This window comes from Platalea leucorodia (genome assembly GCF_965183815.1).
Source record: "Platalea leucorodia genome assembly, chromosome: 1".
Taxonomy (NCBI): Eukaryota; Metazoa; Chordata; class Aves; order Pelecaniformes; family Threskiornithidae; genus Platalea; species Platalea leucorodia.
In genome coordinates this window covers 107032500-107055457 of record NC_138823.1, presented here as the reverse complement: position 1 = coordinate 107055457, position 22958 = coordinate 107032500, and the positions used below count along the sequence as shown (strand labels likewise).

Below are 22958 nucleotides of genomic sequence, written 5' to 3'. Positions count from 1 at the left end.
CACGTCATGTGTGCATAGGATTTTGGTCTAGTTGGGTGGACAACTTGATGGGTAAGAAACCGTCTGGATGATCATATTCATTGCATAGCTGTTTATGGTCGTACACTACCTGGAAGCCAGTAGTAAGCAGGGTACGACAGGAGTTTATCCTGGGACCTGTCCTGTTAAACATTTTTACCTCCATGACCTGAAGGACATGGAGTATACTCATGTCAACTTTTCAGGGACTCCAGTTTTGGGGTAACAGCCAACACACTGGCAGCATGATCATTGAGGGGGACCTAGATAGGTTGGCAGAATGGACCAACAGGAATCTTATGAAATACAGCATAGATAAATGCCAGGCCCTGAGAAGGAAGAACCCCCTTCAATGACACAGGCTGGGGACTGATCAACTCTGCAGAAATGGCCCTGCGGGTCAAGGCAGACAGTGCTTTTGGGCCCCTTGAGATTCCTTCCAACCTGAACTGTGTGATAACGATGAATAAATGCAGAAATAGTCTACCTCTTTTTTCATAGTGTAATTTTGAACACTGCTGTATCCCCGTCCTTGAGACTGTTAGTTAAACTGGTTAAATAGTTAATAGTTAAACTGGTTTCTGGTGTAGCCAATTAACTCAGGTCCATAATACACTTATATAAATCTACTATTGATATTATGTTGGTTGTTCCCCATCTACATTTACATGGACTTAATCCATATTGAAGCCAGAATGTATTTGCAGATCACACGTTTTTCTATTTTTTCTGTAATTGCTGTATTCTCATGTTTCACAGCCCAGATGAAGTTGATTCACCTGTAACTATCTCAAACTTCTAATTCGTGGTCACACATACAGGGGAACTGTCTCTGCATATGTGAAAGGAAGGGGAGGAGTTTCAATACATGATTTCTATTGTGCCAAGGCCACAGAAGCCCCTCTCTATGGGTACTTTGCTGCCTGCTGGAAGCTATGCTTTTGATGTTGATGATACCCATGAAGTGAACAGCTTTGCGTCAGGACTGGTGACTTTCATCCAAAAATTAGGTGTTTGCTTGCTCCATTTGATCTTAAGTCAAATCCAGCCTTGATAAGTTTGAGAACCCTCCTTTTAAGGGACACAGGATTGTTCCCCCTTTAAATCTGATTATTTCCTGGAGTTGATTCTTGCTCCTTGAAGTCACTGGAAGAAGTCCTGTGACCTGAAAGACATATCGTGGATCCAGTAGATAATAGATGCCCCAAACATTCTTAATGCAAGGGAAAAAGAAGGAAAGCAGCTTTCCCTGAAACCAGAGTACGTCTGTATGACTGCAAGAATCACAAGCCTGACAGACTTATCCTTCCTCTCTCACCTTCTGTCACTGGCTTCATATATGCTCACAGCAGCAAGCACTTCACACTTCACAATGATGGAATCAGGGTAAAAATGGAGATGAGCAAGAGATTCACAAGACAGCATTCCACCAGGCATTTTTGTTCTCTACTGCTCTTTCTGCCCTGACAAATTCAATATTTTTAATGAGTCCTGATAATTAAAACTCCCCTGGCATTTAATGTGACTATTATAGCAGAAGACACAAATACCACTCCAAAATTCTATGCTACCACAGTATGTTCTCTTGGATCACTATTTGTAGCTGATAATTTGCAAGGCAAAAGATGCTTTGGGTATTTTCCCCATGGGAACAAAATCAAATGCCATCCTAATTTATTATTTGCATTATTAGCAGACATCCTACTAACCTTTCAAAGAGTTTTAATTATAGTGAGAAATAATGTATAATAATAATAATTTCACATTTATTACCCCCAAAAATGCAATTACCATTAAAACACATGTACACAATAATAACTGCATACTTGTATCATAATTTGCAGTACAGGCAAAATTTCTGTATCCCTTATTCACTTCTTTTTATAGACTACTAAAAAATAAGAACCCCACTTTAGAAATCTTTGTCTATAAATCTTTTTTTTCTTCCTTAGTGTTTTCCAGGGTGCCTGACAATACAAATTCGTACCATTTTGTGTATTTTTATTGTGATCTTAATATACTCCGTGGCTCAAGGGTGTGTGGTGAGTATTTAAATCAAGTATAGCTTAATTTAGCGTTCTGTTTAAAGAACTACCAAGTATGGATCCATTAAACACATACCGTATTCTCGTCTCGTGAACTCTTAATCTTTTTGTTATTCATACCTGCAGAGCATGTTTCTTCAAAATTAAAGCTCTTTCATTGCTATAATATGAACTTTTGCTGCCCTGAGTCAGGGTGTTGAATTAAGAATGGCAAAGTCATTAGCAAATTACACAGATAATAATACCTAGTCAACACCTGTAGAAATTTTTATATCAAACTTTAGTATCACATAGTCTCCTGACATCATGTACTTTATGGGAAAACTATTTTTAAATGTTCAACTTGCTTACTAGTTCAATGGCTAATATTTTGTGACAGACAGGCATGGTGTCAAACATTACTTATTTCTATATGGCAACTTATAGAACATATTTCTGTGTAATAACAGAGATGTTTTTAGTCCAGGCAGATCAGAAAAGATAATGAGATCTTAAAATATGGACAGTATTGCATAATGAGAAGAGGTGCTTACACTGTGCTACTCACATGCTCCATTCACAACTAATGTCTAGGAAGGTTCTCTTGTATGAAGTGAACTGGCTCAATACTTCTAAAAATTGAGCTTCTTTTACTGTAGATTAGCAGCTAGTTCTACATGGTGGACTTGAATGTCAAATGGGATTTAAACTTCCACCTAAGTATTTGGCATTTAGTTGCCTTGTCAAATTCCTAGCACTCAATTTCAGCATTTTGGCTGCTAATGCTAATGAATTAAACATGTTAGGGTACCCAAAGGAAAGAATTCGCACAAAAATAGCACACCAAACACAATTGGAAATGCTGAGAAGGCAGATGTCTCAAATAATGCCTCTCTGCAGGATTTAGGCAATGTGTTCTGACCGATAGGAAGACAGTGATTTCATAAGCAATTCATAGTGCTAACTGAGATGCCAAGCCCCTTATTTTGTATTTTGTGTATTCACTTATCCCTGGACCTGCCCTGAGAACATCTACCAAGCTGATCCCCATGAACTGAATGGGCAGAGGATCCCTTGTCTGCGATTTCCAATGTCCTGAGAGGTACCAAGACTTACTGATGTTCAGACATTTCTGGGAATTCCTGAACATCAGCTGTGTGAGTGACACACAGCCCTAATAGCACACAGACATATATGTGGTTCTTAATGTGCCCAAAATGCATGGAGATGTGCAGTGCCTCCAGGCGAGCTAGCATCTCAGCAAGTGCTGTGTATCTGACTTTGGGATTGAGATGAGTATTATGACAGCTGGAACCCTTGTGGATCAGCCCCCATAGATCTGACACTTAGTTTGACCAAAGGAAACAAGCACCATTGTTGCCACTTGAAGATGGTGAAAATGAGAAAGAGACATCATAAGGCCTAAAGCAACATTAAGCATTGGTGGAAGAAGACAGATTAGAATTCAGAAGTTCTGGCCTCCCACAAGGCAGCGATCATTCAGTTACAACTTAGAATAGGTCACAAATATAACTTTTTCCTTTATTGAAGCAAAAATAGCCTGTAACCATTGAAATGCTGAGGAAAAATGTTTAATCAGTAGAAATTATTAGTTCCTGCAAAGTTATGCCTCTAGAATTCTCAGCTGGCGGAGTAGATGGGTGTTGAGGTTTCACTGTTAGTTGTAGAGCAGATGGTGTTTTCCTGGATGGATTGCACATCATTTATGAAGCCCTCATGCATGCCTATGTTTTTGGACGAGTTTAGTACGAACAGCATTTTTAAGGATATTGAACAAAATCACATTAAACGGATTTTTCACTTCACTCTTTCTCATCTCATCTCATTTCATAATGTTAGCCATTATGAATTTAATTCACATTTTATCTGTTATGTCTCATCTTTCTAAATTACTACAACCCCCTGTAAAATATATTGCTTAATCACCTTTCAGGTTGTCAGTTATTTTACAGTATGCTATAAAATTTCATTATCAGTGGTTAGGATGAATAAAAAGGTCTAATAACACACTTCAAAAGAGAAGCTTAAGTACAGGGCAGGGCTTATGTGGCGGTGCCTGTTGAAATCAATTTCACACTACCATCCCGCTCTCCCCTTTTATGCTAACTCTTATCCTCTCCCTTCATAGAGGTGAAGGTTGGAGTACAATTAAAATTGGAGCTCTAGGGACTTGCACTATTTGCCAGAAATTCCTCCCTTCCTTGGGTAACAGCTCTGAGATGTGTACATGGCATTGCCTTTGGAAGAAGGTGGTTAAATTTCCTCAGATTTCCCTTAGGAAATGCACTAAAACATTTGTTTATTTCCCAGACTAGGGAGGAAATGGAACTCCTTGGATAACTGAAATGGCAGGGATCATTGAAGATGAGGCTTTGTATTTGAATCATACGTGATAGCAGAAGTAGCTCTGAAGTGGAGAAAAGATATTATCCGAGTTTAGCTTTTCAAAGATTAAATATCTTTTATTTTATATTTGATTAATGGAAATCGACACAATTTATATAGTCAATAAAACAAACACATTTCTTTCTGTGCTCTGTGCAAGAACCTTTCTCACCGGCATGGCCACATAAAATGGTTACTGAAGTTCCTTAATTTTGCAGGAATATGTCGGCTTGAGAACCTCTTGGTTTTGAGCACTGAGAGGGAAACTGTTCAACTAAGCCCAGACTTTAATTGGTTGCCCTTACTGGCATCTAATGAACAAAGAGTGTCTCCCACCTAAAACGGAGTAAAGGGTTACAGGAAAAGGAGAGAGATTTTATTAGAGCAGTGAGCTGGATGAAACTCCACGGCCGTATTTTCCCAATTAGAAATGAACTACAATCAGCCCCCATAGCAGCTGCATTTCTGTTTATTTCATATTTAACTTTCTCCTCTTCTCACGTCTCCTGTCTTTTCTAGGTTGGCTGTATGCCTTGGGTTTGGAATACCAATTCCAGCAGTTCAATAGTTATCATTTCTCCTCGTGGAACAAATAAAACCATGAATGAACTTCCATGTGACACAGCCCACTATGCTTTCCTTTCCTGTGTAGTGGGGACTCTCACCTTGGCAATATTTCTACGTGTATCTTCCTTGCCAAAAATGATTCTCCTGCTTTTTGTTACAATTTTGTACATAGTTATTCTGGAACTCAGTGGTTACAGAAAAGCAGTGGGGTAGGTATCTTGCAAAGTTAAAGCAATGGGTATTTCTCTATGGATAGTCACGACATTGACTACTCATCTGTGAATTGTCCTCTAGCATTCAGTGCTGCTTAGGGCTATATACTCAGTAGAGTATAAGCCATCCTCTCCCCAGCAGTTGTAGGATCTAGTAATATCTATCAACAGGAGATCAGCCTCTGGGAACTAGCAAGTGTTGCCCCATTATTCTGTAGTTTTACGCTAACATACCTCAGCTGAACACACTGCAGTCTAATTAGACTATGAAATAAAAAAACACTGTTAAAAACGTCACTTCCATATTTTAGCAGCCCTCAACTAATTCCAATTTCATTTAAGCTTTTGAGCTTTTGAGTGTTTTTTATACTTCCTAATTAAAAGCATGCACACACATTACAATAATGTATAGCATAATAAAATCCTCAAGAAGTTGAATGTTGGTGTGATGCAGTGATCAGATTTACTGTCACCCATCTCCCTGCCCGTATGAACCTCTTCAGCAAAAGCTAGTGATTAGGGGGTACCCACATGTTCTAAACTAAATATCTGATATTAAAAACATGCAGTGTTAGGTATTAGAAAACCTGGAATAACCCATTTACTTTCCTTGTATTTTTAAGGGGTGGCTCCTTTTATATGCGTGGCTATGAACCAATACTAGCCATTTTGCTATTTTCTTGTGCTTTGGCACTGCATTCCAGACAGGTGGACTTGAAGCTGCGTCTGGACTACCTCTGGGCTGTGCAGGTAAGTCATAGGGCTTTTCTTTCTAGTATCTATGCACACAAAATGATTTCTGACTTTTTGAATTGGCTTGCAAATACTTTCAGAACAAATTCGTTGGACTAGGACACTTCCAAAATTTTTCATGTCTGTTGGGGTTTACAGACAAAAATTATTAGAGCTTTCTTTCCACAGACCTATAAAATTCATTTGCTCTGGAGAAGTGATTTTTTTTTGCTGTTTGTAGTTTTTCTGTAACAGTACATCACTGATGAAGTAATATATTTGTATCTAAAGTGCATTATGAATAGAGAGAATTTCAAACATGGGAAATTGACTGTTAGGAATAGAAACTTCAGATAAAGAAACTAAATCCATGGGTTTTTTTCATCTTATAATACAAAAAGGCGTGAAAATAAGTTGATGTTCAGGTAAACTGAAAAGAAGCAAATAAAACCGATAGAAGGAAATACTTATACCCATATCATGCAATGAAACTATGGAACTCTTTCCCAAAGGAAGATCAGAAATTTATTTAGATACCACGTGCATGGACTTCTTTTTTTTAATATATTTCTTAACTATCATAATCACAGCAAAACCTATAGAAATTATAGTAAACATAAGCAGGGGCATCAGGAAATGTCTACCTCCTGTCACACCTCTCAGCAGTCCTATTCCCACCTCTAAAGTGTTTCATACTGGCCCCTGAGGGAAGGAGAAAGTTGAAGAAGATGTAAGTTTGTTTTGGTGGAATCTGGAAGTTGCCTCTCCGATAAATCTTACACTCTTACACTCTTGTAGTTCACAGAGGTCACATCCTGTTCTCACCTACACCCTGTTAACTATGTTGTTAAGAGGATGGTATAAATTGTCGCACTGCTTGCTTTTACCTGTAAGATCAAGACTGGAACACATGGGTTAAACACATCCCTGACTCTACTGTGTTACCTAGAATGGAGAAATCAGGAATGACTTAGCTCTATTATCTTCTACTCTTAAAGTTTTTCAACCTAACAGTTAAGCTCTGTTGGGACTTTTTGTTTGTCTTGATGTCCAAGACCATGTCCACCTCCTTTATGATTTAAGTTTATCTTGTTCTATAATTTCTGTGGACTCTGTGCTGTTTAACTGAGTCAAAAGCGCTTCATTTAATTTTTGTCCTATGACCTGCAGTATTGATAGGTGCTGTGCCTGTCAGCCTCAGAAGTTTGTTTTGGACAAACTGCTAATAGTTTCCGCTTGCTGTGGTGACAAATATAGTTTTCAGGTGGAAAAAAAAATCCCCTGACTTTGAAACTCAGAGCAGCACATGACTAGCTGTACATCTTTATATAGATTGGCAGATGGTGGAGGTATGTGAGTACCATATGATCCATGAATACAAGACCTTCTGTAGATTATTCCTAGCCATGAAATAGAGTAGCAAGCAGGAAGATACCGTTTTGCTCTCCTGTGGCCTTTCGACAGGTCAAAAGTGAGTTCCAGCATCTTAAATGCTTTTTGTCATTCCAGCTACTATGACTTGCATGGTAAATTGTGCATCCCTAAGGAATATACTCCTTAAAGATTCTTAGTTTTAAGATGGTTTTTAATTAGCAATCAATTAGTTTTAAAAATTCAAGTACAGGAAACTAATGGGATGCTTGCCTGCTGAAAGACCAGAACTGAACAATAGTAGAGGAAGAAATATAAACTTTTTCTGTTTTCTTGGGGCCAGGTTTTACAGAAATACCTAGTCATCTACCACTATTATTAAAACCGTTGTGCACTTACTCCAAAGGACAATAAGGGGAGTTAAGACATATGGATGCCTATCAAATTTCAGTAATGTCCAGCGGCATCTTCGGGTACCATTTCAAAAAGTGCTTTTCATCCAAGAAGATCAAATGCTATTATCAGATCTTTTCAATTGCAAATCAGGTACTTATGTGGTACCATTTTGTCTGTGAGATTTGCATGATAACAACCAGAAAGGAAAAAAAATCAGTGTAGGTAGAAAAGTCAGAAATCAACAGAACTACATTCTTTGAAATCAGTATGCTGGGTAGATGCTTAGCCTGTTTGATGATCTGGGCATACACCCTTGTTCTTCTTGATTCCACGTGGAAGATCTGTTCCCTGTACAATAAATAATAGTGGATAACATGTTGTAAGGAATGTTGTCCTGGTTTCCACTTTGTATATTGGTTGTAAATGATACAAGGGCTAATTAACATAACGTGCAGAAGTACTGTCGTGATGGATGTTACAGAAGTGCTTATAGTGCTTACCTATTCAAACAGATAAGTAAAAAAACCATTATCTTTGTACTTCTTAGGCTCTTTGGCATAGTAAAAATCTGCGTATTAAAAGCTCTGGGAAGACTGTTGGTTGGAAATATCTATATGTTAAAACTGCCTTTGAATATTTAGCAAACTCCAAGCTACTGATTCTTTAACAATCTTTAAGAGGAGACAAGGGTAAAAAACACCTTCCTGAGTGAAAGTATTCTCTAGGTGCTGGACTGCAGGAGCCCTGTATATGGTTAAACAGCATTCTTGGTCATGTTTCTCTACAGCTGCAGTACTGCTTACCATTGAACCATGTTGGCTTAACTTGGTTACAATCTTGGTAGCAGAAGTTTTAGAAAGACCGTTGACTTAGTGTGCAGGGACTGTGGAGATCTTCTTCTGTTTTACAGAGTGAGTGTGCTAGTTCTTTGTGCAAACACTGAATTGCGTGAACCACTGCTAGAGCTGGAGGCTCACATCTCCCAGTAGCCAGCCGCTGCTATGTGAAAGATGTGCCAACATGGTACAACATGTATTTTTAGGAAGCTTCTCAGTTGTTGGCTTACAACTGGAAGAATTTCAGACACAAGGGCTATTCTGCAAGTTGTAAGCACTTTGTTTGCCTACTTTCAGTAAGGCTTATTGTGGGGCTAATCCTGTAAAAATGTTCTCAGATGAATAAAACCATTTGTGACATAAGCTGCAATGAAAAGGATTTCATAAATATTTTCATTTACTTCATCACAAACAACAAACAGTCTAGTACTAGCTAAATGATATTTTGAACACTGAAAGTATCCTGCAATTAATACCATTATTAATAAGAACATATAGATAGATGCTCAGTGGTCTATGCTAAGGTCTGAGGAAAACCCGTTTCCATAGATTTTGTCTGGCACGTTAGGGAAAAAATGTGTTTTGAGGAAAAGCAGATTTCAAACAAGAAAAACTGATTTAGAAAAATGATACAGTTTCAAGAAAAGTTAATCAAATTTCCATGCATCTAGGTTACGTAACCAGAACAGAGATAATAAAGTATGATTTATGTACATCTTGTGGAAAAAATAGATTTTTCTGATTGATGATAAGTTGTTAAAACATTTATATTTGTACTTACTGTTCACACGTCAATGGTGTTATAGGTTCTTCTTGATTTTGCTAGGTTTTTTTCTGTGTCAAATTTAACCTTTCTGAATATCACAGTATTTCCAGAAAATATATGTTTGTTTTTGTTTTAACAGGCAGTGGGAGGAGAATTTAATTTTCTACATAACATTGTTGAGTAACTCCGTGTGCCTCATATGACAATAACTGTGAATAGCAAATATAGGAGCATTTTAGTTATTTATGACTGCTAATCACTTTTGCTTATGCAAATTATTCAACAAAACTGGGGGGAAAAAGGACAAATAAACACAAACAATAAATTTATGAAGAAGCTAAAATTGCCAAAAAAATGGAGTTGCTCACTCACCCAGGATTTGTCAGGGGAGGAAAACAAGAATAATACAATTATATGACTGATTGTTACATTCTTTAGGGAATACTAGAATATCATTCAGCTGTCTTTTCTAATCCGTGACATTTGTAAGAAATATTTTTTACAATTTTACAGCCGGCAGGCAAGGCTTGCCAGGTGTGCTTGCACTTCCCCTTAAAAATCTGTCCCTATAGCAGTGTGATGGGTCTCTTCCCTGTGTTTTTAGTGCCACCTTCAGGTACAAAAATGATGTTTCTGTGGTACCGGTGCCTGGCTTCTTTTTAGCTGTATCTTGAAAGAGTGAATCTTCATGTGATAACTGTTCATCAGTGACATTGCTACAGCATTTTTATGCTTATAAAACAGTGACCTGATAGCTCAGGTGATACAACAGCTCAGACCACTTCCTGAACAGAGGATGTGTAACCAGTTACCAGCATTGGAAAAGCTGTGGGATGCTGTGTAACCTTGTAAAATGCAATAGCTGTTAATTACATTGATGTCAAAAGCCATAGTACCAAAGAACATTTTAAATTTTGTCACCGTGTCTGAAGCAAAAACAAAGCCCGCTTTTAAATACTGCAGCTCTGCAAATACAGTTAAGTTCTGCAAAATGACCTAGCTGCCATGAATACCAAACAGGTATAAGCAAAAAGCAGAATGTGAAAAATGATGTTGCTCATGCCTATGTTTTTTCCTTCTTGTTTATTTTCACAATAATCTGCCTTGTTTTTTGAGCCAGCAGCTATTGCATAAATATCATGCTGGCAGCTTTCCGTAATTAACCAATAGGAATAGGGGCAAATAGATGAAGGTTTGGATGCTATTTAGCTGTCTGGATAACATTTCCACCAGGAATGTAAATACCTGTGATCTGTGCTATTTCAATCTGCTTTCTGCAGCCCCAAGTACTCCTTCTCCCTTCTCAGTGTCTCTTTTGCCTGGGAAAGGGTGATGCCTACACATCCTTTTATCTCAGCTGCTCAAAGAGTAGGCACTAGGAGTTTGTGAGTCACAAGGAGTAAAGACAGTTTTCATTGCATTCCCCTGAAGGGCAGAAAGCAAGAAGCTGGAAAAAAGTCCAGAAAATATCAGTAATCAGTTTACTTCCCTCCCCATAGAGCCGTGTGATGGTATAGTTTGAGAGTCCTCACTGCTGAACATGACCAAGTCTTTTTTTACCTCACCTTCACCCCTTATCTTCCCTTGCAAGAGACACAAGGACATCTTTCCTCTTTCCCCAGGCGGCTCCTGAGGAGTTGCATATATAAGAGCTGTCTTAGGCAGTGCAGGGCAAGAGGGTGGATACTCAAAGTCTATGCAGTAGTAGCAGAGAAGGTACACTTTGGTTCATATTCCTAGCAGATCAGTTTAATAAAGGCAAGATATTAGACATTTGGTATGTCTGGGTGGTGTAAGTGCAGTCCATGCAGAGACTCTGGTTAGGGTACAAGCAACAATATAGCAGTATTAACCCAGTGTGTGGTCTAAGCTAATATACCTTGCTTTTTAAGACAACTAAGTAGCTCAGAAGGAGTGCTATGCTAATTCCATGAACATTCTGCTTCTAGGTCTGGGGCTTGGTCAGGCAGAGCTAACACACCTTATTCTTCATGGCACTACATTGCCCCACATAGACATTGCCAGTGCAAACGTCTCCCTGAACCACAGGGAGAGAGTGCACTCCTTTCTCCCTGCTGGCTAGGAAGTGCCTGACCTGAAAGAGGCCAGGGCACAAAAAGCTAAGAGCGCTTGATCTACATTCGTCTCATTCTGCTGTTTGCGTAATTTGTCTCTATGTAGGGTTTGCTACCATTACACACCATGGTATTATTCAAGGGCCTTCCATGACCAGTGGCTTTCATCTCACTTCTGGCAACTGAACCTTCTCAGAGTCAAAACTGTAGCATCCAAAGAGGGGAAGAGACACTTGCTAGGTGTCTTGGAAATGTAGCATTCTACTGTGTTTCTTAGCAATGGTGACATCCTTGATGCCTTTCCCTGCTCTTAGAGGATTTTGCCACCCCTTCAGTCATGACTTTGGTGGTTTGGTTTGAGCCACTAGCTCTTCACTCAACAGCTCTGTTCTCAGCCCCTTAGTCACGGCTGTGGTTCCTTCATTGTGAACATTGTCACACCCATACCTGCACACGCACAGTAGTGTCACTGGCATTTCTCTCCCAGTAGTTTCGTGACCATACTGAAGCGAGACAGAAAGGAGAAAAGCCATCACATGCCTTAAAGTTCCATCAGAAGGAAACAACGAGAAAACCAACAGGCTAGAGTGTCCTTTCTCATTTATTTTATCTTGGTATATTAGAATTGTCTTTTATTTCTGTGTGTCAAAGCCTAGACAGAAGTCCAGCAACATGACCAAGGTCACAAGGGTCTGCTTCAGTGCTGGCAGCTTTGTCCTTGTGCTGTGGCTTGCTCTGAAGCCTTCATTGTGAATCATACACCATGGTAGGACACACTGCATATTGCTGAAAAACCTTCTCAGTCATGTCTTCCAAAATGAATGCTTTGGTCCACAACTGGGCAAGGCAGAGGAATCTGATCACGCATTTCCAGATCAGAAATGAACAGCAGCTGCCAGTGATTGAGCAATATCACTATCCATGCAATGCGTCAAACTGATTGCTTCACTTGCCTACCTCTGCTGGGTTACTTGGCTTGTCCAGAAATCTCTACGCACTGGCCCAAAAATGCATTGCTCTTTAGGCTGCTGTTCTGCCCCGTATTGTATGGGGAGCTTAACTGAGAACCTTAAATGTTCCTAGGAAGAAAGTAACAAAAAAAGTTCTTATTCAAAGAAGAGAGGAATGGATAAGCAAGCCCAAAATGGATTTTTTATTCAGAGCATGAATTCAGTTTGCAAATCTCTCTGCTGTTGTCAGAGTAAAATTTCCCATATTCCAGTATGATGTAAAAATGGAGTTGTAAGCTTGGTTTGGATTTTCAGCTGGAAAAAGCTATTTATTTTTACTATTAGAACATTTAAATTCCAACAGTCAGACTAAACACAAGAGGCCATTACAGATGTTTATAGACAACAATAAGTCAGAGCCATAGTTATACCACCAGAATAGGGGAGGATATTTTAAGAAAACAGCATATGAAATTTAAACAGCAAAAAAAGTGTCAGGAAAACAGCTCACAAACAGGAAACAGATACTTGCTTAGAATAAAAATTTCAGATATATTTCTTGCAGAGCTTAACTGCTATTGAATGTTTACTGATATTTCACCTCTGGAATAAATTCTGATTCTTATTACACAAATTAGAGGAGGAGCTGAGAATTTATTTCAAAAGGGAATGATTCCTGAAGAAGTTATGTTTATAAAACCAGTTCTCTTTCAGCATTCTTTCTACTTATAAAGACTTACTTATATATTTAAGAATACAGAAGTAAACTGCAAGGCAGAGCAGACTGTGTGATTTGAATAAAAAGGTTGTTTCCTAAGTTTTGTCATGGAAAGCAAAAAATTAGCTTCCTGAAAAACACAATCACATTAAAAGACTATTTTAAGACTATACAAAGGCAAGAGTTGACTGGTTTTCTACTTAGACAGGAATGGATAGTGAGAAAAGTATGCGGACTTTGTAATAGATCAGGATAGCAAATTTTAGATACAAAAGGGACACCAACAAAGATTAGAGCAGATTCTTCAGTGGTTTATGTGACTGTAGTTTCTCAACAATGCCTGATAACTTGGCCTTCCAGTCTTCTGCTGACTGTAAATAGCTAAACAAAATCATATTGGGATCACAGCAGGATATTTGTGTTACAGTTCTGCGAGTGTGATTGAAGAGCAAAGAATAAGCTGTGATTTCTATGAGATAATTATATGGTACCGATCAAATGTTTTGTAATTGGAATCAGAATGTGGGGCCAAAAGTCACTCTAACAACAAGGAGCAAATTCCAGAGAAGTAATTTTGCGGAAGAGTCTACTAAGGACTAGGCTGGAATTTGCAAACCTAGAAGTCCCAAATGAGATCCCTAGATATTCAGTATTTTTCCAATAAGCGGCCTGATTTTTAGAATTGTTTCCTAATGCATGACTCCCACTAACTCCTGTGAGTCAAGACGCTTGTAATAAGATACCAGTATCTTGGGTTAATGACCTCTGCTGTGTTAACTCCTAGGCACTCTTTCTGAATGCTGTCATTCACATGAATGATAGAATTTCTGTTGCTGTTGTGCACAGAAATTTCTGCACACAGGAACTGTATGTATTTTCATGAAAAATACCAGAGACAAATACCAACTAATGCTAATTAATTAAGTAAATGCTGGTTATTTTTATATTAAAAATTTTTTTAATTGCGTATCATTCTTAAGCATGTTAAATTTTAAAACCTTTTTCTCTGTTAAAGTTACAGTCTTACCAGGTCTGTTGCCGTTTTACTGCAAAATGACATAGGTTTGCTTTAAAGACTGGTGATTCTCCCAGCTTCTCTTTTTAGAAAGGTGAATCAAATACTGCTGTCACTGTCTCCACCTACCTGGGAAGTAATTGGCCTCCAAGGCCAATGTGACTTAAGTGGGATTATTCTAGCTTTTTCCTCTGTAAAAATATCAAGAGCCTATTTAAAAGAACAGAGAACTACAAAAGACACCAATATACTTAGCTGATCAAGGCCTGAAAATAGTCATCAGCCCAGAGACTTTAGCTTGAATTACTAAGGACTTAAAGGGATTACACCCCGATGTAAAAGCATGGTATAGGAGAACTGTTCCCACTCTACTTCGCAGGCATTGTTTTGCTCAGTTTAATTTCAAAGGATGAATTAATAGAAGCTATTTGATGGCTTCAGCTAATTTTTTGCTTTTTGAAAAGGCTTTTCTTTTCCTCTGTCCCCACAGGCAGAAGAAGAGAGAGATGATATGGAAAGAGTCAAGCTGGATAATAAAAGAATTCTCTTCAACCTGTTGCCAGCACATGTTGCACAGCACTTTCTTATGTCTAATCCAAGAAATATGGTAAACCAAGATAAAATTTAAATACATGGTGGTGTTGTATGGGTGTGACCTTGGGTAGCTTGGGTCACCTTTCAACTGTAGGTTTTCAAGAAAGGCTTGGACTTATAAAATTTCATTCGTGTTAAAAGGAATGTAAAAAATTGAGTTAAAGAATTAGATTGGGATTATTTCTTTCACTGTAGTGTCCTTCTCTGAAGAATTTTAATAAAAAGCAGAATAAGGGAATGTTGTGTCATTCAACGTCAATGCAGCCAAGTGTCTTCAGGCAAATCACTAGTTTTTTTCAATCAATTTAGAATATTGGGATTTATCACAGTATTTCCTGAGCTCAGTTTGGTTCTGAATGGTGAAGTGTATGAACTGCCAGACACTTCCATATGAACCACTCTAGTTCTGGAAATACGCTGCCATTACCAAACCCATCCATTTAAAGTTAAAAACAGAGAATTGTACACACCCAAGGAAGACACAGTAGCTTTTAACATCAAAGGCTGCAGTGATTAAATAAAGTGGTTCAGGAAGCCTTTACCAAAGTCCTTCCAGTGCAGCTGCAATACCTGCTGCACTGGAGTAGCCGTAATGGCCATGATACTGCTCTTGAGAGTTTGGATCAATGTATCTGAACCACAAAAGACTGGGTTTACTTTCTGTGAGCCCTCTAAATTCTTAAGCAAAAACCTTACCGTACAGAACAGCATTATATTGTTAATGTTGAATACAGGACTCCGCAACTCAGGGGGAGACATGAAGGAGTGAGGCTGGTTTTGTGCTGCAGGGTAAAATTGTTGTGTCTCCTATTTTAGTTCTAAAACTGAGAAAATGCAATTATATTTCTCATACAATGAAAGTTCTACAACTGTTAAGACTTTCTACAAAATTTTTACTCACTGCTTCTGTGTCTAAACAGAGAAAAAGACTAAGTTGTTTTAAATGGGTTTAATATCTTAGGTGTTAATTTTCTTTTGTGTTTTTGAGTGGACACATCTTTCAACATTTTTTTAATAAGGCTGGCTTTCTCTCTACCAAAAATGATGCCTTTTGTCCTAGCTATTGCTTAGCAGTAGAATAGATATCATAATAATCATGCCTGGTTTAGATTAATCTTTTAAAATAAAAATTATATCTGCTCATGAACTGCAGGACCTTTATTACCAGTCATATTCACAAGTGGGAGTGATGTTTGCTTCCATCCCAAATTTCAATGATTTCTACATCGAATTGGATGGCAATAATATGGGAGTGGAATGTTTACGCCTGTTAAATGAAATTATTGCTGATTTTGATGAGGTAAGGTCTAAACACTTTGTCTTTTGACCATATCAGTTCTACCAGATTGCTATCAACAGAGATTATCTGTAGCAACTCAGTGTATCTGGAACTGCCAAATAAAACAGTACTGTAGACTTCCTATTTAATTGTAGTTGATGTCCACTGGGCTTCTCCAAGGTGCCCAGTTTGTACTTTTAGGCATATGAGTCTGACCTCAAATTCCTCTAATACAGGAAGAGTATTAAAATGCGAGTTAACGGTAGTTATTTCAATGACCTCAAAGTGGGCAAGCCTCAACTTACCAAAAATAATAAGGTTTAATCAACTTGCACATACTATCTGATAACTATGGTTGCTTGTCTAAAATATTATGTAATATTTAACAGTTTTATGTTTTAAACAAAGCTTATGGACAAAGAATATTATAAGGACATAGAAAAGATCAAGACAATTGGAAGTACATATATGGCAGCTGTGGGACTTGTACCTACTTCAGGAACTAAGGTAAGAAGATTTTACATGACGGTCATTTGTGGCGGAACCATTCTCCTTCAATTTCCAGAGGAACATCAGAAACACAACTAAGTCTGTATGATTATAGATAACTTGTGTTACTTCTTTACAACAATGTAAATCTGAAATTCAAAGAACAACTGTAGCCTGAAAAGAAAAATTGCTATCCTAGCAGTTACTCATGTGACTTCATTTGGGATTTTATTGTCTGCAGCTCTGGATTCTGGGCAAATTGGCACATAAAGCTCCTAAGTCAGAGCGGTAGTGTTTTAAACCCCGTGTCTTAGATGACCTTGTAAGATGCAGGGAAGGGGAGACTCTAGGTGTAATGAATGCAAAACTAGCACAAGAATATTAAAATGTGATTTGTTTTTTCCTCTTTTATATTGAAATCTGGGTGTAACCTGCAATCAAAACAGCCTCTCCCAACCCCCATCATGGTCAAGAGCTTAGTGCTAGGTACATTGCTGCACTTTACCCTAGTCCCTCCAAATCAGCTCTTCTTTGTCTCTACTGCTAGCATCCTTTTTACCCCCCTTTTATCCCTTTAATTACTCAGCAATAAAAAAGCCAAAGTCATTTCAGACCCACTAGTTCTGGGGCACAGTTCTAATTCTGTAGCCTCATTACTACTCCTGAGTGTGTTTCTCACATTAAGTTTGTGGCTTGGGACAGAGATATCCTAGATTTGTATGCGGCATCTGAAAAAGCAGAGAACCCTGTGGACAGTATACTGAATATATTGTATACAGTGTACTATGCACATTAACTGGAAGTTAGCTAACATGACACCCATCTACAAGAAGGGTCAGAAGGAGGATCTGGGGAACTCTAGGCCTGTCAGCCTGACCTCGGTGCCGGGGAAGGTCATGGAGCAGAGAGCCGTCACGTGGCACTTGCAGGATAATCGGGGGATCAGGCCCAGCCAGCATGGGTTCATGAAGGGAAGATCCTGCTTGACCAACCTGATCTCCTTCTGTGACAAGGTGACCTGCTTGATGGATAAGGGAAAGGCTGTGGATGTTGTCTACCTGGACTTTAGTAAGGCCTTTGACACAGTCTCCCACAGCATTCTTCTGGAGAAACTGGCTGCTCACGGCTTGGATGGGTGCACTCTGCGCTGGGTTAAAAACTGGCTGGACGGCCGAGCCCAGAGAGTGGTGGTGAATGGAGTCACATCCAGTTGGTGGCCGGTCGTGAGTGGTGTTCCCCAGGGCTCAGTGTTGGGGCCAGTTCTATTTAATATCTTTATCAGTGATCTGGATGAGGGGATTGAGTGCAGTAAGTTTGCAGATGACACCAAGCTGGGTGGGAGTGTCGATCTGCTGGAGGGTAGGAAGGCCCTGCAGAGGGATCTGGACAGGCTGGATCGATGGGCTGGGGCCAATTGTATGAGGTTCAACAAGGCTCAGTGCCGGGTCCTGCACTTGGGTCACAACAACCCCATGCAACGCTACAGGCTTGGGGAGGAGTGGCTGGAGAGCTGCCTGGCGGAAAAGGACCTGGGGGTGCTGGTTGAGAGCTGCCTGAACATGAGCCAGCGGTGCGCCTAGGTGACCAAGAGGATCAATGGCATCCTGGCTTGTATCAGGAATAGTGTGGCCAGCAGGACCAGGGAGGTGAGAGTGCCCCTGTACTCGGCACTGGTGAGGCCGCACCTCGAGTCCTGTGTTCAGTTTTGGGCCCCTCACTGCAAGAAGGACATGGAGGTGCTGGAGCGTGTCCAGAGGAGGGCAACGAAGTTGGTGAAGGGTCTGGAGCACAAGTCTTAGGAGGAGCAGCTGAGGGAGCTGGGGTTGTTTAGTCTGGAGAAGAGGAGGCTGAGGGGAGACCTTATTGCTCTCTACAACTCCCTGAAAGGAGGCTGTAGTGAGGTGGGGGTCGGTCTCTTCTCCCAAGTAACAAGTGACAGAACAAGAGGAAATGGGTTTAAGTTGTGCCAGGGGAGATTTAGATTAGATATTAGGAAAAACTTCTTCATGGAGAGAGTGGTTAGGCATTGGAACAGACTGCGCAGGGAAGTGGTGCAGTCATGGTCCCTGGAAATATTCAAAAAACATGTGGATGTGGTGCTTAGGGACATGGTTTAGAGGTGGACCAGGCAGTTAGGTTAACGGTTGGACTTCATGATCTCAGAGGTCCTTTCCAACCTTAATGATTCTATGATTCTAAAATTAATGTATGAAAAAATAATAAAATTCATAATATGAGGAATATAATGAAAATGAATCCATGCACCTAGTCTGCCCAGAATTTCCAGGCACCTCTTCCCTCTTTTTTTATGCATTTATGTATGTTGTAGAGGTATGCTCATGCATATGGTTTAGCATTGCATAATAACACCGAATTAGAGGGCAAAACGAAAAAGGGCCAGAAGATGGCCTGTGAACTTTCTAGCAACAAATATCCTTGTTAAGTAAATAAAAAACAAGGCCACATTCAAATCAACTGTTAGAATCATGTTGGAGTATATCGCATGCAACTAATTTTCTGGTCTGCAGGGTATTTACAGCTGATGCTTTCCTTTGAATCATTCCTAGAAATCTACACATTACAAAAAGGTATTTTTAAAACTTTGTTTATGCTGAAATGTTTGACTCCTGGGTCCTGAGACAGGCAAAAAAAATTGATCCTTTGAATTTTGTTCGGTGTGATCTCAGGCAACCAGGCAACGGCATACTTGTGTGTCTGCTATAAATGCTCTTTGAACTATAATCCTGAAAACAAGTGTGTTATTGGGTAACTTTGGCAGCATATGTTCCAAAACCTAAACATGTTTATCTCTTGTATTTTATAGTTGCTAACTGAAGGGTCAGCTGAGTTAGCCCAGTACTGAAGATACTGCTCTGAGCTTATGATAGTAATGCATTTTAAATCACTGCAGGAGGTCTTGTACAGGACTCTGCCTTTCTCTGAAATCTTAGGGCAAATTTTGATCTTTTCTGTACAGGTAGAATTTATTTAACGTTCTGTATTCCAGACAACCTAAAGATCTTGTATGAAACAGGCAATATTTTTTACTTTAACTTGTTGTTTCAGCTCTTCTGTGATCTCTTCCCACTGCTCATGTGATGCAAATGAGTAGAAATTATTCACATCATCTTAGCAGTTTCCCACTAGGTCTTCAGCATGCAGCTATGTATTACAAGTCCGATGATCCTGGGTAGCCCACCATGCGCAGACGATCACTGCCAGCCGTCACACAATCCCTGGGCTGCCCTAGAGTCTTATGTGTCCATGGGGCCATAAGAGACTCAAGTGCCTCTGGTCTCCCCTCTGCCACGGGTGTCCTAGCTTCATTAGAAAATCGGGCACAGCCTCTGATTGTGAGCCACCAATTTCATACTAGGATTTGGACATGAGCAGAAAGCAGTGGATGGGGTTAACTGTGTTCTTAACTGAGGATATTTACACACATAAGAAGCCAGTACCCTGATGAAGTTAAATATTTAAATCCGGTATTTTACAGGACTGTTGTTTCTGCAGCTTGACTTCAGCAGGTGTTTATAGTAAATGCACGTTGCCTCTGTCAGAGTGGTTTTGCTGTGATGCTCTGGGCAGTCTTTCCAGTAACTATTCCTCTGATGTTTAAATAAATAATTGCTTGCCAGTTACACCATCAGGGCAGCACACAAACCAAGCTCTTTGTAGATCTTTTGCACAATATGAGTTCTTTGTGTGTGTGGAGTCCTTTGAAATTACATTTGTGATTTTGTGTGTGTGGAGTCCTTTGAAATTACATTTGTGATTTCACCAGGGTCCTGACTTCACCAGGGTCCTAACTTTGTGGTGTTCTTCAGTGCAGATTCAAAAGAGTTTGCCAGTAATCCTTTTGAGAGGCATCTGTCACCTGCAGCACATCCAGTATTTGTCACCAGTCCTCTCTCCTGCAACCCTGAGGGGCATTGCAGGAAATCAAAGCATTCATCGGGCAGCAAAGAATATAAAGAAGATTAGAGGATTAAATAAAACTATACACTCCTCCCTCCCTCCTCCAGACATTCAATTTTCTTCTTGTTCTCTGTTGGAAATGCAGCCATTAGCTCTTTAAACTTAATTCTTGTTCTTTCTTTGTCTTGGTGAGGCTGGAAAAGAGTAGAGCTAGTTGACATTGCAAGAAGCAGAATGCCAGAGACCCAGGCAGGTAAATAAAAACATCCTTCCTAAAAATTGGGACTGGCCCAAGGATGACTTTCATAATGTTTTGTTAGCACTTTGCTCTAATTTTTGTAAATTTCCCAGCCACATGAACAAACCCTTTCAAACTGAGCCGAATAAAGCAAACAGAAACCCGCTTCTCGGGTTTCTCAGCCACTGTCAAGTACTCCATTTATACAATCTCACTATCATGACAAAAACACAGCGAGCTCTCATGTCATGCCAGCTGCCACAGCCCTGTTGTGCAACACCCCACTGAAGCTAGACTGCCACTGACCCTGCATTTCTTTCACCATATCCTACCTTTAGTCCACTTTCACTTTGAAAATCTGTTCAAGAATTCATATTTATTATTCAAATAAGAGCACAACATAAGAGCAACCATACTGAGTCAGGTCAAAGGTCTGTTCTAGTAACCTGTCTTCAACTAGCCAACAGTAGATCCTGGGAGAAGGGCATGAGTTACAGGACAAACAGGCAAACCTCTCTTTTCCACTTTCTAATGATATGCTGCTTAAGAAATTCTAGAGCTACAGATACTATCTTTTTACTACTTTGTAGCAAATATTTCTTTCATGAGTTTGAGTAATTATGTTTGAATCTAGCTAACTTTTGGAATCCACAATATCTTCTGAAAATGAGTTCCACAGACTGAGGTTGTAAAATTAGGCTGAAGTTGTAAAAATTATTTTCTTATGTTTTGTTTTGTTGTTTTTTTTTTTACAAGGTGATACTTCAGCATTTCATGTGATCCCTTCTGGATCTTTTGCTTTAGTTCATTTAGATATGTTTTATAACAACTCGCTTCAGCTTGCCTGGAAAGGAAAGAAAATAGGGGTGTTCTGCATCTCACAGGATTAAACCTAACAGGAATTTTGTCAATGGGAACAGCATGCACCCCATGGAACTGGGAGCTAGCAAAAACCCCAAAGGGAGAACAGGGCAGAAACTATAGTTATTAATAATCATCAAGCAAAGCAGTTTTGTAAGAAAGCAGGTTATATTCCCTGCCATGCTCACAACAAACATCTGCAGCTCTCTAGCAACAGAACCACTTTACCACGGGAACTTTGCTTTCCATTCTTCCCAGAAATCGAAAAGAGAGAGAAGGGACAAAAAAAAAAAAAAGAAGTCAGTACTTGAGAAAAGAATGCATGTGCTGTAGCCACTATAAAAAGTTTCTTTTCACAAACAGCAAAATGGGTTAGATTCTTTTCCTAAGCCATCCAGTCTGAGCTTTTCATTGTTTTTCACTTTGGTATTTCACCTGTCTCTCAGTACCATACAAATCTAATGTGCAATACTGTTTTGTTTCTAGGCTAAAAAATCAATTTATTCCCATCTGAGTACACTGGCAGATTTTGCAATAGAGATGTTTGACGTTCTTGATGAAATCAACTATCAGTCTTACAACGACTTTGTCCTACGAGTTGGTAAGTCACGTTTCTACAATTATCACACAAACAGAACATTGTTTTTTGTTGGCTTTCCCTGTGCTGTCTACAAAGGATTACCTGTCCTGCACTCATGATTAAAACTGAAAAGCCTCGTTTAGCGGGAGAGTCACATCCATGGAGAAGGACAGCAGGCTGGATGGTGAGCATCACTATTAAGGAATTATAATTGTGTCCAATTCCAGTGTGTTTACTTAATCTACGCACCCCTAAAAGGAAATCGCAACAATAATTTTATACAATATTATCAGTGTACCCAGTCTTGTGTCTTACACTGCTTTGCATTTCTAAACTACTGAAAACTGGGTCTGACTGTACTTAAGTTAAGTTGCATCTGCAAAAGCTTTGTTGGCATTAAAAGTGTGATGGGAGCTTTTTGTCCACAGATGCCAAATCCCCTCAACCAGTCCTGTTTTCTCCAGCAAATCAAATCCTCTGGTCTTCACAACACAAACCTTCCCATGCAATCCTTTACATGTTATTACATGTCTTACCTCTCAGAGTCCTTTCTCCCAGCCTTCTTAGAGAGCAAGTTCCCCTCTTCCCTTCCTTCCCTGCATCCCGCTCCTCTCCAATGGTACTTCCCCTGCTGTTCTCATTTCATTGCATATTCTAACACAGATGGTTTTCTCCAGCTTCTTTCTCTATATATTTTCATGGCTAAATTGTGAGAATGGGCTGGACAAGGGGAAAAGTGAGGTTGCTAGCAGCAGAAGATTGAGAAAGACCAAAGACATCAAGGGTAGCAATAGGAGAATTATACATCTTTGCCCTCCTGTACATCCTAATAACTATAAACCCCAAATTCTCTTTGAACTCTGTTATCACTGGTCTTTTCAGGTTCACAAAGGGGCAGAAGACAAATATCTAA

General features: G+C 39.4%; 1 protein-coding gene across 1 annotated transcript in view; it reads left to right on the top strand.

Moving 5' to 3' along the window:
• ADCY1 (adenylate cyclase 1) overlaps positions 1-22958 on the top strand; it is a gene marked incomplete at its 5' end in the record, with an annotated part of 160895 nt that overhangs the window by 134129 nt on the left and 3808 nt on the right. Inside the window, 7 exons of the mRNA XM_082310612.1 lie at positions 1971-2060; positions 4968-5224; positions 5851-5977; positions 14577-14693; positions 15834-15980; positions 16368-16466; positions 21952-22066. Coding sequence (XP_082166738.1) covers positions 1971-2060; positions 4968-5224; positions 5851-5977; positions 14577-14693; positions 15834-15980; positions 16368-16466; positions 21952-22066 — 952 coding nt within the window. The remainder of the gene's footprint in view (positions 1-1970; positions 2061-4967; positions 5225-5850; positions 5978-14576; positions 14694-15833; positions 15981-16367; positions 16467-21951; positions 22067-22958) is intronic.